General features: G+C 39.5%; 1 protein-coding gene across 1 annotated transcript in view; it reads left to right on the forward strand.

Moving 5' to 3' along the window:
* The window catches only part of USH2A (usherin), a 391,921-nt gene that overhangs the window by 348,722 nt on the left and 29,554 nt on the right, over positions 1 to 13,645 (forward strand). The window contains exon 61 of the mRNA XM_087774988.1: positions 12,888 to 13,115. Coding sequence (XP_087631114.1) covers positions 12,888 to 13,115 — 228 coding nt within the window. The remainder of the gene's footprint in view (positions 1 to 12,887; positions 13,116 to 13,645) is intronic.

Below are 13,645 nucleotides of genomic sequence, written 5' to 3' on the forward strand. Positions count from 1 at the left end.
TATGTCTCTTTCAGGTTTTTGTTATGAACTTGTTTCTACTTCCAGATACTCTGTGGGTCCTGCAGTCCTTACAACAGGCAGGACTCTGCTTCAGTCAGGTAACGTCCTTTAAATGTCTTATACTACTGGAGGCTGTGTAGTTACGCAGGTAAAGCCTTAGGAGACAAACAAGCACTTACATGTCCACTTAAAGCAACCTATGACTGGTGCAAGAGCAGCAGCTGGACTTGCAGCACAGCAGCCTCCCCTAAGCACTTTGACTTTTCAGCTGTAGGATGTCTTTTTTAAACTAATCCATGGCTGCTCCACCTTCCTTCTTCATGTAGCACGTGTGTCTTCTAAATGCTTCTGTGCCCACACCACCCTAACATAGAGACGATGTTACTGCTGGGGTATGGTCCATGAGCCAAAATGACTCTTAGGAGTCATATATTCACAACAGAGAAGATGAACAGAGGTCCTGGTATCTATTTAACCTACTGGGGCATATCACAAATCACTACTCATTTTGCTTCTGAATTTTGCTCCAAGTATTTTTCCAGGTCCATTTGCTGCAGGCTTGAATGCACAGATTCTTTTTTCCCCATCCAGATCAGAGTTTCCAGCCTGAGCCAAATCCTTCATGCAGTGTGGCGATGCTACTCTAGTGGCTGCAAAAAAAGGCACCAAGTTTACAGTTGTCCCACAAAATCAGAATTGCAAATGCAGATTTAATACAGCAAGAGAGTGAGGGAAGTGGACTCCTTGCAGTGATAAATTTTCTGTATTTTTGCTATAAACAAAACTTTGCTGTGCACAAACAAAATGAATGAAACTTTGCAGAGCTCTCATATTTCAACAGGCTTTAAAAAAGAATTAATGAGAAGTCTGGAAGTCATCTTTTCCCAGATGAAGTGAAGTAGTATTCTTGTCATTATGGCATCATAAAATTATTTTTTATTGTTTTCTCTTCAGGGGTTCAAGACAGATGATAATTTAGATTTTCTCTAATGCTAGTCTGTGCTAGAAATGCTAGATCCGTGATGTACCAACAGATCATGAGATTTATGCTACAGTTGTAGCTTAAGACAGTGATATATTTAAGTGCTGTGCTTAATGTTACTGGAAAGTCATGGCCTAAAAAGACTGAATAGAGACCCTGAGAGCAAATGAGGAGAAAAACATCACCTTTTCCACCAGGTAACACAATAGCTTGAGCTCCAGTTGCTTTGATGTCAAATACAGTGCCCTGTTTGAGAACAAACAGAGCTGAGAACATGTGGCTTTTAAAATAGGACATTTCTGAGACAAAAATTTGCAACAGTTCTTTAGCATACTGTATTTTTTCATCTTTCTGGTCCTGCATAGAAGCATCACAACACTTTCAATTGCTTTGTTAACAAACCTCTGTAATGATATTTGGTTTGAGGGTGTTTTTAAACCCACTGATTTGAGTAACATCGTCTCAGACTGAAGATCATTGCCAACATGTTGACCTATGCATTGAAATTAGGAGTCAGGGATATTTGCTTCAGTATCATGGATTAAGTAAACCCAATCCCTGTTCTGGTTGAATACCATCTACATACAGCATTTAGTTTTGTTCTCCTAGTCACAAAGACCCTGATCCAGGATCCTTGAAAAAGCAAAAGGAAGCTTCTGTTGATTTTGAAGTGTTTTGAAACAGCTGCAGTTTAACTTCTGAAGCTATCAGTAGTTTTCTGTTTCACTTTAAGAAAAAACAAGGAGTTCACCTGTATGGTCTGTTACGTTGTGCTGATTGAAAATGTTGTCACTGGCTTGGGTCTTTGAGTCTTAAGTGAATTTAAGCAAAAGTCACAACTCTGAATTCTAAAAACTTACTTTAGATGGCCAATGTAGGCTAGTCTGTCTAATCTGTCTTGAGAGACAGTGAGGCTCCTCTGAAGGGCTATTCAAAACAGAAGTTGAACATAAATATCTGACTTTCCCTTTGGAGGAACCTCTGTTCCTCTGCACAGAGTATAGAAAGTAACTGAGAACACTAGCTACACAAGTTCTGTGTCTGAATGTAGGAGCTCTGACTGTTTCCCATAGTGCCTATCTTCATCTTTGAGCACTTGAATACATTTACAAGTCTGGCCCAAAATGACTGAATTGTAGTAATTTCTTTTTGGATTGCTCATTTATAACATGCATACATGCAGCTAATCAATAGATGAGACAGCAAAACTAGTGGATTTACAAGTTAATATGCTGGAGTCAATAATGTGCTGTAAAGATGTTTTCAATTCTGAAACCAGCACAATTTGTTTTGTGCTAAGCCTATGTACCTGTTGACTTGGTTATCTATTTTAATTCCCAAAGTAACTTAAATATCCAAGGAAAATACAGAATCTGAACTAAATTTGTTATACTTCAGTTTTCATGTAATATTTCAGTATGTACATCTTTCATTTCTTCTCTAACTACTGCATCTTGCTAGTACAAATCACAAGCAGCTCAGAGTTTCTTCCCTTTTGGCAGGAGCTTTGCACTGGGAAGCCCAAGCCACACTAGAAAGGACTAATGAATGTGTAACCATATGAAAAGACATACTAAAAATTCTGTTTTATTTATGCATTAACATTTAAAAGTGATGCTAGCTAGCAGCTTTTCCTGTTCATATTGTAGCAGGTTTGTCTGTCTACTTTTCTGTGTAGGTATTTGAATTTAGTGTTAGTCTGACAGCATAAAAAATGGGAATGGGCAGTCTGCAGACACTGCTTCATATGCTGTGTCAAGGTGAGTTTCTTCCCGACTTTGTGCCTTAAGAGGCTTAAGCTAGAGAGGACTGTAGCCATATGATCCTAGGAGGATCTGGAAGTTCATCAGTCCACTGGCATCACTTGGTTTTAAGACATTAAACCTGCAAGCAGCTTCTGTCCCAGTTACCCCACCAAAATCTATAACCACTCTTTCTTCCTGTCTTCTTTTGAACTCTTTTCTTGGCATGTAGTTGATTCTGAGCCTTCATATGGCAAGACATAGCTGCTAAGGGACATAACAATATAAAACTTAGTCTTTATTGGACCTCATTATTTTCATCAACAGTGCAGTCCATAGCCGCTGCAATGGGAAAACAAGATTTTTTTGTTCTTACCATCATGTGACACAGAGGGCTTTTCAGGCTACTTGTTGAGACTTTCCACTAGCTTATATGACCAGTAGGGGCAGGGATCCCCTGTAGCAATCCCCCACTCCAAACTTGGGGGAACATCCCGCAAGTGCTGGAAGGAAGGTGTCAGATCTCTGCTGAACCTGTCAGTATTTTGATGGGAAGCTGTGCTTTGCTGAGGAATGTGTCCCCAAAGCGTACACCTAAATATACGTCTAATCAATATCCCCTGCTAATATTCATTCAGAAGATAGGCTGAACTTTCCTCCAGCTACAGGAGAGAGAGAGGGCATCCCTACCTGCATAAGCAGTCTGCTTCTGGCCTTCTGCTAAGAGTGACTGCTCTCTACAAAAAGGTGCAGAGCGAATCTCTTTGTCTCTCGGTCCTGGCATGGATTGACATAATGGGGCTGCACCTTTCCCTAACTGCTACCTGCACACTTCCATTTACTTTCAGCCTGTCTCTATTGGGAGAGCAGGTATTTCCATGTAGGAAGTGTAAAGCATTAAGGGAAGGAATGAAAAACCTGGCGAAGGAAAGCCTTTCAAGAGATAGGGGGTTGTATACTTTTGGGCCCATCATTTTTTAAAATACCCAGTTCGTTTTAAAGGTGACATTTTAAGTTCAACCACATATTCAGACTAAACTTCGGCCTTTATAATGTAGCTGCAAGTAAATTGTTTATGCTTACCTTTTAATATCTCTCAGAAGTGATTACACACATAGCAGGCAAAGTTTGAATGAAAAGCTAGGACTGTTCAATACAGGGCAGAGACAAAAAATAAAACAGTAGGAAGTAAAAACCTTTTAGTCTCCTTTAAAATGTTGCTTTTATTTTCCATTGTGTTGGCAGAAAGCAGGGATTTAAAGCTGTGAATTGCCTTGAGGCTGTGTTATCTTCCTCTACTTAGCAGCAGTTAGAACTGCTCTTTTTGCATGTGTTGGGTGAGAGAGACAAGGACTCAGAATGACTGAGAAAAGGGAATAAAGTAAGCTTGCATTTAACAATAATATGACACGTATATTGTACCTGTGTAAAATGGGAGCTAAAACAATGATGATAGTTTCCTGAAGCTGCACAGAGTAACACAGGGGGATATCCTGAGACTTAATTAATTGATGTTTGTTACATGATGTGAGATCCTACAATGAAAAGTCATCTATAACTGCAAAGTCTTAATTTTATGGAGCACAACTGACATTCAGTGGCATTTTCAAGGAAACTGATGTGGGAGTTCACCTGCAATCTATGTTAAAATTTAGATTGTCCTTGTACAAGTCCCCCTAAAGATTTTCTTCAATTTTTTTTTTCTCTTTACATTTCCTTTTCCCCATTATGGCTGTTGAATTGTGCAAAGGCAAAAATTGAAAATAATTGGTTTTATAGGGTTTCCCCTGTCTGTTTTCCATACACCAAAAACATAGCCAAACTGTCTTTTTCAAATTTTACAGAAAATAGAAATTTTCAGATACTGTGCCCAGGTCATTTTAAGATCAGATGGGAGAAGTTTTACAGTGTTCAGAGCCACTTTTCTTCACAATATCATACATGATGTAATTTGAAAGGAGATGAAGAAGGCAGCTTATGGTGCAGATACATGTAGTCACAAATGTCATAAAGGAGCAATGTGAATGCTTTAAAAACAAAACTTCAAATGAAACCTAGAGCCAAAACATTTGATAATGACAAGGGCATGTTCTTTCTCCAACAAAGCAAAACTGATTGCCACAAGATACCTTCAGTTGAGAAGTTCAGGTACATAAATTATCCATTTTTATGGATAACAAAAACATCCACGGTTTCATTACATTGGTTTAAAATTACAGAAGCCCTTCTGCAAAACACCTCCCACTCTGGACATTACTAGAAAAAAAAGGATTTGAGACTAAGAAGATGCGGACTGCACTGATGTGGCAGTCTAGTTTTTGTTTGTTCTGACAAAAGCATCTAGCTTCATTCTGGCCATCGGCCAATATATCACATAGAAAATACAGTTTATGGCATTAGGAAAAATATAATATTAACCCCCTAATGCTCCATGTTAAGGGATGTGCCCCCTACCATTTGCAGGTTTGAGCCCTTAGGCTCTAGCTGCTGTTTTACAGCGGCAGCGGTTTTTCTTTCTTGTGCCATGCCTACAGACAACATAGAACAAATCTATGAGAGGAACACCGCTCCTAAATGTTGACGAATAGCATATGGAAAGTTGCTGCTCAGCAAGAGCACTACGTGTGGTACTTATTTTAAACATATTCCTGGAGTTCAGTAGTATGAGTGCACTAGTTGTAACTGTAGAGACACAAACCCCAGCCAGCATTTGTGTGCTTGCCTTTCCTAGCTTTTTAGCTTCCCTGAAGACGCATTTCTATCCCAGATTATAAAGCTCCACCTGAAGGATCATTCATTCCCATTCCCCTCGTGTCCAAGGCAGACAACAAATTGCAAGTCCTGCAATGCCTTGATGAGTTTATGCAGATTCCAGATTACGCAGTGTGTGAATTTGGAACATCACAAAAACGTCCCAGCTCAGTCCTATAGGGTCTGACATTGCTTTAACATGATGCTGGATTTCATATACCATGGAGTCTTTGCTGATGTATCTGCTCTATCCTCTCTCACTCCCACCAGCTTTCCACAAAACATGCCCCTCTCAGCTAAAGACCAGAACGTACAATATATGTGCATTTTACTGAGAGTGACACAAAATGGTTTCAGTGGGATTTAAGTATTTTATCTCATGCTTTATTGTACCTCAGATAAATAGTATTAAAATTTTTGCTTCAGATTCTGCCTGTCTTATTTTGAAGAGAAACTAAGTCTAGTTCTTCATATCCAGAATGATTATTGAAAGCAAAAAGTATCATTCAGGTTAAGTAAGGATGTCAGATTTGAACTGACCAAAAACAAAGTTTGGGGAAAACAGTCCCGTCAGGTATCTAGTTTACAAAAAGAGCTGCTTCTCTCCTTCTCCATCACTTTCTCATCACGAGGAATAATAAACATGGTTTGAAGTGGAAGAATGTGGGGGAAAGAAAAAGAAAGAAGGTTCAAAACTACAGTTTATTATACAGTAGGTCTTGTGAGTGTTGTTAGAGATAAAATATTAATGTTAGGAAAACATGTTGACATCGTCCTCTAGATGGTGTCTATAGTGGAATGTCATGTCATTGATATTTTGGTTTATTTGATTTATTTAGTCATGCAGAAAAATCTCTTTTTGGATTTCAATATGTCTTAGTACAAATTAGACAAATACAGATGCAAATACATTTTTGAGAAAGTAGCACTCAGTGATGTTTGATGAATTTTAAATAAATAATTATGTAAGAAAAGAAAAGGGAAAAGAAAGAAAAAAAAAAAAGACAAGAGGAGGGGAAAGAAAAGGAAGAGAGGAGAGATCAGATCTTACTGAAAAAGCATGGAGAAGGCTACGAAGTGTTGACTTTGCCCAAAGAGGTTCTTTTTTAACATTTTACCAGCAGAAGTGCAACATTGCTGGTGGTTTACAAGTGTACTGTTACCCAAAGGCCAACACAGTGATTGAACGCAGCTTGCTAAATGTGCTTGATTTCATTTTAATGTGCAATGCATCCTAGTTTTCTTTGTGGTACTTTGCTTTCCAGTCAAAGCTGGGGATTCGGATGCTTGGTGAGACCGCAGCAGGCCCCCCGGTATGCCGGGAAAGAAAACTGTCTACTGTGAAAATAGGCACCAACTCCGCTAGACAGATTCAGCTGCATGCAATTCACAGTTCCTTCCATGCTCTGCCAGAAAGGAGGAAAATGAATTGCAATGTAATATTTCTATATCAGGCATTAATTGTTGCTGTTTGCAGAACATTTTAAACTTAAATTACTGCTGTTTCTAAAGGTTTCTCCCTGGTATAGTCCACAAGCCCGTGTAGGACTATTCAGGTAGGAAATGATTCAGTTGTGTGCTGGGTGAAACATGGTGTGCAAATTAGGTTTTTTTCTTAAAAAAAGCTGCTAGCATGGTACTGTTAGGAAAGGATGGGAACCTGGAGTCACAGAGGATAGATGACTAGTGTTCTCTGATGTTGATGGCAAAACTACCATTTCTTTTAAAAATAAATTACAAGAACAATCTTAAAGTTGAAAAAAAAAAAAAAAAAAGCATTAAGTTTGCCAGGAATCTCAAGGAAAGAATATTTTATGATCATGTAACCAAAGTTTATGTTTTAAAAACTTAAAAATTTTTGTGTAAATGTTTATTTAGTTTTCTTTCATAATACTTGTTTTTTTATATACCGTAAAAATTATCACCAATGTGGTATATGTTACTGCTGGCCTGTTGGGTAATTTGTTAATTACAAACAAATAATATAATAATGATTTAAAATGAAACATATGTGTTGAAGGGCAAGTTCTTAAAATGTAAAATTTTAAGAGCGATACCAAAAAATTTAATGAAAAAATCTAGAATTATTTTTTACACAAATTGGGAGGAAAATAAATAGTGCAACACCAATTTCTCGTAAAAATGGAAATTCTGGTCACCTCCAGGCAAGATAATTTCTGGTAAAATGAGTAACACTTTGGTTTCTGTTTGCCTAACCTTTGAGATTTTTCAGTACTACCATGGGAATAATTTATATTCCAGTACACACTGCCACAGGAAGGGACTCGTAGATTACTTGTGTATCCGTAAGTTATATCCTTGTGAATTTGAGCATAAGGCTTTAGGAACGGAGTAGATTATTTTAAACAAAAAAAAAACCCACTGTGTGCATGATATAAGCCTCAGAAGGAAGGCAACCCAAAGGACAAGTTAGGGATTGCATATGAATATGAACTCAGTGCAAATTTTAGAGTGAAGGCAGGGGCTAAGAAGTAGGCTGGGAAATAAGAGTGAACATCAGAGTCAAGGTGGAGGCACTCCCAGTGCTTTGCAGAAAATGGCAAAGAATCTGCATTAGATGGGGAAATGGATAAGAGGACAACGACAAAGGTGAGGATAAATTGAGTATCTTAGTAAAACCCCAAGCATTCCCTATCACTTCTGTCACTTGTGGAGGAATCTGTTTGACTTCCTTTATGGAGAATTTGAAAATTGGCATTGGAGGATGGTCAGATTAACATTCTGACTGCCAGGAGACCGTAGCTTTCTCCTTCCTTGTCCAGGGAGAGTTCAGCATCTCTGCCTCTGTAGAAAAGGGAATGTCATGCTGAATTACCTTCCTATCATTTATGTCTGGGGGTTATGAAAGAAAAGGTTTGGATCCCTGTACCACTACTATCATTAGCAGTGCAGTAATGTCTGATGCCACTGAGTTTAGTTAGAGACTCAGAAAGAATGAGCTATCTTTTTAAACAGATATTGAAGATACCTGCCAAATAGGGATTACTGTACGAAGTGAAGACAGGGAGAGAGAAGAAACCAGAACCTAACCTTAACATGACTGGTGATGACTTGCTGAGTTTTGATGACTACCTGTGAAGCAGGGACAGATACTCAAGCTGCCTGTTGGGCAGCTCTTCAGTGGTTCAGAGATCTTCTGATGTATCTGTCACGTTTTGAACTTATGCCCCGAGACCTGGGCAACTGGGTAAGGTGGCCTGCCTTGAAAAAAGAGGAAAGGCCCAGAGTGACACCACCAGAAAGTGCTGCTTCATCAGATCAATAGATTCAAAGATGACTAGGTTGTGTAGTTGTATGCAGTTTAAACATTTGTGCAGGGAGTCCGCCCGCGCAGAGTATTATTGGCAGCTACAGATCAATGCTAATTTTTGATCATTTTCAACCTACAAAGACCTCTTGACCCTGTTGCCACCTTAGGGGCACTTCAAGTAGTCAAAAGCAATCACAGCAGGCAGTGTAAAATCATCAGACCCTTGAAGGCTGTGCAGCCTTGCCCGTGCCTGGGAGGAGGACCGAGAGGTAGCGAGGAAGGCAAGCACTTTGCATTATGCCTTTGAACGGCATGAAAGACTATGCTAATTTGTTTCCAGACTTTAAGTGACTTCTGTGCTCATGAATTAAAAAATAAACAAACAAAAAAGGCAATCTGAAGCAAATCTTGACGGATACATTATTCATGATTCATGTTCTCTCATTTTATGTTTTGAAAAATGTGTTAAAACAAGGTTTTATTTTAAATAACTTTTATCCTAATTTACAGTTAGAAGAGTGGAATTAGCCGAGGAGTGTATTTGTTGCTGTTAACAGCTTGTGCTGCCACTGGCAGCGCGTGAAGCATTTTACAGAGCAAGAACAAAGGTGCGGTCCTGCCTGGAGTAGTGGTGGTGCTGCCAGTGCCGCGCAAGGGAAGGGGACGGGGCTGTCAAAAGCAAGGGCCGTGTCAAAGGTTGGGCTGCGCTGCACGGATCACATCACAGTGGCTCCTCACAGCTTGCCTCAGGTGTCCGTTTCTGTAGTGTTTACATTAAAAGTACCAGCCTTATAGGAGGAATGTGAGAGTGCACATGCTTATATGTTTGCTGGATTATTCTTAATTTAATGACTGAATGAGTGAGAATGCTTCTCAGTAGGAGACAGAGAAAGGAGAGCATGGGATTGTAGTCCATCAGATTTCATGGTCAGTCAGTCTACGAACATCTTAATGTTCACATTAAAATTTTATTTTGTTGGTTTGCTTTTAATGGTAAATGAAATCTGGCCTGTTAGCAGTGTGTAAACATGGGATATATGAGTTCATGGCTTTGCAGACAAAGACTGGGAGAATATTCCACACAATAATTTTGCTCCTGCGCCTGTTTAAGGCTGTGTCGTTGTCCACCGAAGCCAAAGGTTACACTGCTATCCTTTGCAAGGTGTATGTTGCTATTTATATTTGACCATTCCAGCAGGACAGTATTTCTAGGCTGAAAATGTCATGGGAGGACATAAAGTAATTCGTAAAATGAATTACTGAGACTGCCGTCCATCCTCTTTTCAGCATCAGCCTTGGAGCTGAGCAAATTCACAAATGGCAATGGCAGCAGTGCAGGGGGAGAAAACGTGACTCCATATTCTGGGAGTATGTCCCCCGAGCTTACTTCAAAACCAAACAAAACAAAAATACATGTAAACCGTTTGCTCTTCAAGAAGTATCTGTAGGAGCCAGGGATAAAAGTCATCCCTGGAAGGAATGGTTTAGCAGTCTCCAGAGAACATGATGAACTGCAGGCAAGGAAATCCCTCCATCCTTGTTTCATTTCAAAGTGTGGTAAGGATTGTAAATAATTAAATCTTAGGGTTTAGTGGGAAAATGGTAGAGGGTGATGAAAAATATGCCAGTTTTCTGTTTAAGAAAAGAAATCAAGGGGTTTTTAGTATTGCTGTCACAAAAGCCCACCCTGAGGATGCAGCTAATTAGAAAGTAGAGCCATTGCTCTTTGTATGGTGTTTGCAAGAATGCGTTTGTACCTTCGGAGAGCCTCTGTGTAGCGTTTCAGGGGTAGTAATTTAATGTTGTGTGCTCCCTTTCTCCCACTCCCCCCTCCCAAACCACGGAATGTAAATTTTAGTCTTTTAAAATTTCTGTTTTGAAAACCTAATAGATAACTGTCCTCATAAAAACTATTAATACAGACCACATCCAATTGTAAAGCTAATTTTAATCATGTTTTGTGCCAACATAATTTCTGATGCCAGATTTTTATGCTAAGCATGAACTTCAATTTGAGCTCTGTTCTTTAACCTGCAGTTCATAATTTTGCATTCGGCTGTATAGGTTTTTGGCTATGGCAGTTTGAACGCTTCCACTTTCAAGGATCTAAGCCATAAATGTTTATTAAAAGAATCTATAATGAAATCAGTTTTGTTATTTTTTTAATGGCTGCCTTGAGTATGTTGGATGACTGAACGCACGTTGTTAATCATTAAGTACTCATGTTACAAAAAGTGTTTGATAGTATTGCCATCTAGGGGCTGAACTAAATTCTCCATACTGAAATAAACTGTAATTGAACAGGTGCTGCTATTGACAATATACATATGTTTTTGCTTTATAGCCCACATGCTTTCCATGTTTCTTATGACAAAAGATATCTCTAAATGTCCCACAGCAGCCAGAGCTTTTTTATATATAATCTGTTCGAGGTGATTGCTATTTGCATTTGAGCTTATGCTTTTTTGGCAGTGATGACTGGGAATTCCTAACAAAGAATTATACTTTTTTGCATTATTAATCTTGCTAGTGTTTGCCCTGTTTAACAGAAAAAGGAATCATTTATCAGAAAAGTATGTTTATAATCTGTACTTGTGGCATCTTCAGATTTAATATTCATAATGGTCATTCAAATGCTGTGCTATATTTATCTAAAAGACTAACTCATTGTTGTGAGGAAATAACTATTTAAATATTCATGATCTAACTTTTAATATTTAAAAAAAGAAATTAATATTTCTTTAAAATTTGTTTCTGAGTCTGATAGCTTAACAAATGTTTAAATATTAAACAATTGGAAGTGTTAGCATTTAACAACTTAATATGACTCACTGAAACAGGGAAATTGACTTCAGCTGTTTCTGCCACACGAAGGAAACTGAATTCCCACACTCCCCTTCTTGAGATCTATATAATTAATGCAAAAGCACAACTAAAAATGAGATTAAATACACCAGTGATCAGCTGAACTCCTTTCTTCCTCACTCCTCTGAGACAAATCTGAACAGTATCCTCCTGAAACGTGTTTACTCCTGTTCTTTGTTAGCCACTGTGTCTTTCGTGGCTGTTCAAGATAATACTATGGCTGCATCGCCATCCTGCCTAGATCTGAATTTGTGCTGAGGCTCGCTTTGCCTCATATCCGAACGGTTTCAGGTCTGTGTCAGATGCTGTTTGGGGTAAGCTGGATAAAGCTGTGAGCTGCGATGCCAGTGGCCCCTTCTGGCCATGGCTGATGTCCCTCAGTCTGCACCCACCCACATGCCCCTGTCCTGGGCTGTGGTCTGGTGTGGTGGCAGGTCAGCCCCAGCCCTGCCAGCCCTGGCAGAGCCCGGTGGGATTCACAAACAGCCATGCTCCTCCTCACCTCTCTCCGCTGGTGCAAGGTGAGGATCTAGCGCCATGGAGGGCCTAGCCCGCTTGCCTGTGTCCCCATCAGCAGTACGGCTGCTTCCTCCAACCTAGAGAAACAGGGAGTTTTCTTGTAAGGCAGTGGGTTGCCCCACAATCATCTTACCTTGTGAATTTATCTCAAGCGACACCTTTACAAAGCGGGAACATGGAAACCAGTTTATTCCATCCCTCCCTCTCTCTCCCCACCTGCACCCCCCTGCTTTTAAGGGGTTTGTAAGGAAATGAAACTGTGCTCTTGGAAACACTGTTGTCTATCCAGATTACAATGCTCTAAGTAGCTAGAACAGGATGGCATGCCTATCAAATCTCACGTCTACACACAAGATGTGTAAGGATTCTGTAGAGGCAGGCATCACTCATATACCACAGGTTTTTACATGTGCTTGAACCCTTCAGAGTACCAGGCACTCTCATCCTCACTGAGCAAAGCTCAGACACGTGCTGAATGAACTGTAAGTTGTTTGCTAGCTGAGATTTGGACTGTGCAGGACTCCCCTGGAGTCGGCTCCAAAGGCTCTACAATAATGACAGATATTTTTTAAGAGCCTAAGAGTTTCTTTTTGAGGTTCAGCTATTGAAACCCACCAAAAAATCCTGGTAACCAGATGGGGTATTCTGCAAAGTGGTCAGAAGTGACCCAGAGCTGAGACCTCATTTTCCAAGTGACATAAATCACAGATGCCGATTACTTTTTTAACTAACTCAAACATCTGTATTCTTGCTTCAGGGAACAAAGCATCAGGCTCATTTATTTGGATTGAAACCTTTCACAACATATCATATTCATGTTGTAGCTGTAAACAATGCCGGGCAGGTTTCAAGCCCCTGGACATCTGTGCACACGTTGGAAGCTTCACCCAGTGGCCTGAGCAACTTCACAGTGGAAAAGAAAGAAAATGGAAGGGCTCTGCTGCTAAAATGGCCAGAGCCCTCCCAACCAAATGGTGTGATTAAGGTAATCTTCATCTTGACATTTCACTTGATCAAAAAAGAGAAGGGAAATGCTGAAAATCAAATTAAAACATTTTTGCTGAAAAGGACTCAATCAAATACATTATACTTTAAAATAAGACAGAAGTCCTATGTAAGCACAAGGCACTCTGTGAGCGCTTTCTGCTTGTGGTTATATTAAAATGAGTATTAACATTCCTGTGCTACCCCATGACTGTAAATGTTCATTTACAGTGAACCAAATTGTTTAATGTATAGAAAGCTATGCATGAAAGCTCATAATCTTACTTGGCCTACAGTAGACATTGCCAAAATGTGTTTCTAGAAAACCTGGGTTTGACAGAATGTTGTTCTGAAATTTGGGACTTCTTTTAGCTCAATGGTTTGAACTGAGTGTAAACCTTTACCTGCCAGGTTTGCAACTAGAGGGTTTTATTTGGAGTTTTTTCTTAAGTGACTTTCTCTAGAGTTAGTCTGCGAGAAGCTTTGTGCTAGCCCCTGAGAGCCTTGCAATGAAACTTGGTAACAAACAAA

This window comes from Nipponia nippon, unplaced genomic scaffold, assembly GCF_047370975.1.
Source record: "Nipponia nippon isolate SJK-2023a ecotype South Korea unplaced genomic scaffold, ASM4737097v1 scaffold_4, whole genome shotgun sequence".
Classification (NCBI taxonomy): domain Eukaryota; kingdom Metazoa; phylum Chordata; class Aves; order Pelecaniformes; family Threskiornithidae; genus Nipponia; species Nipponia nippon.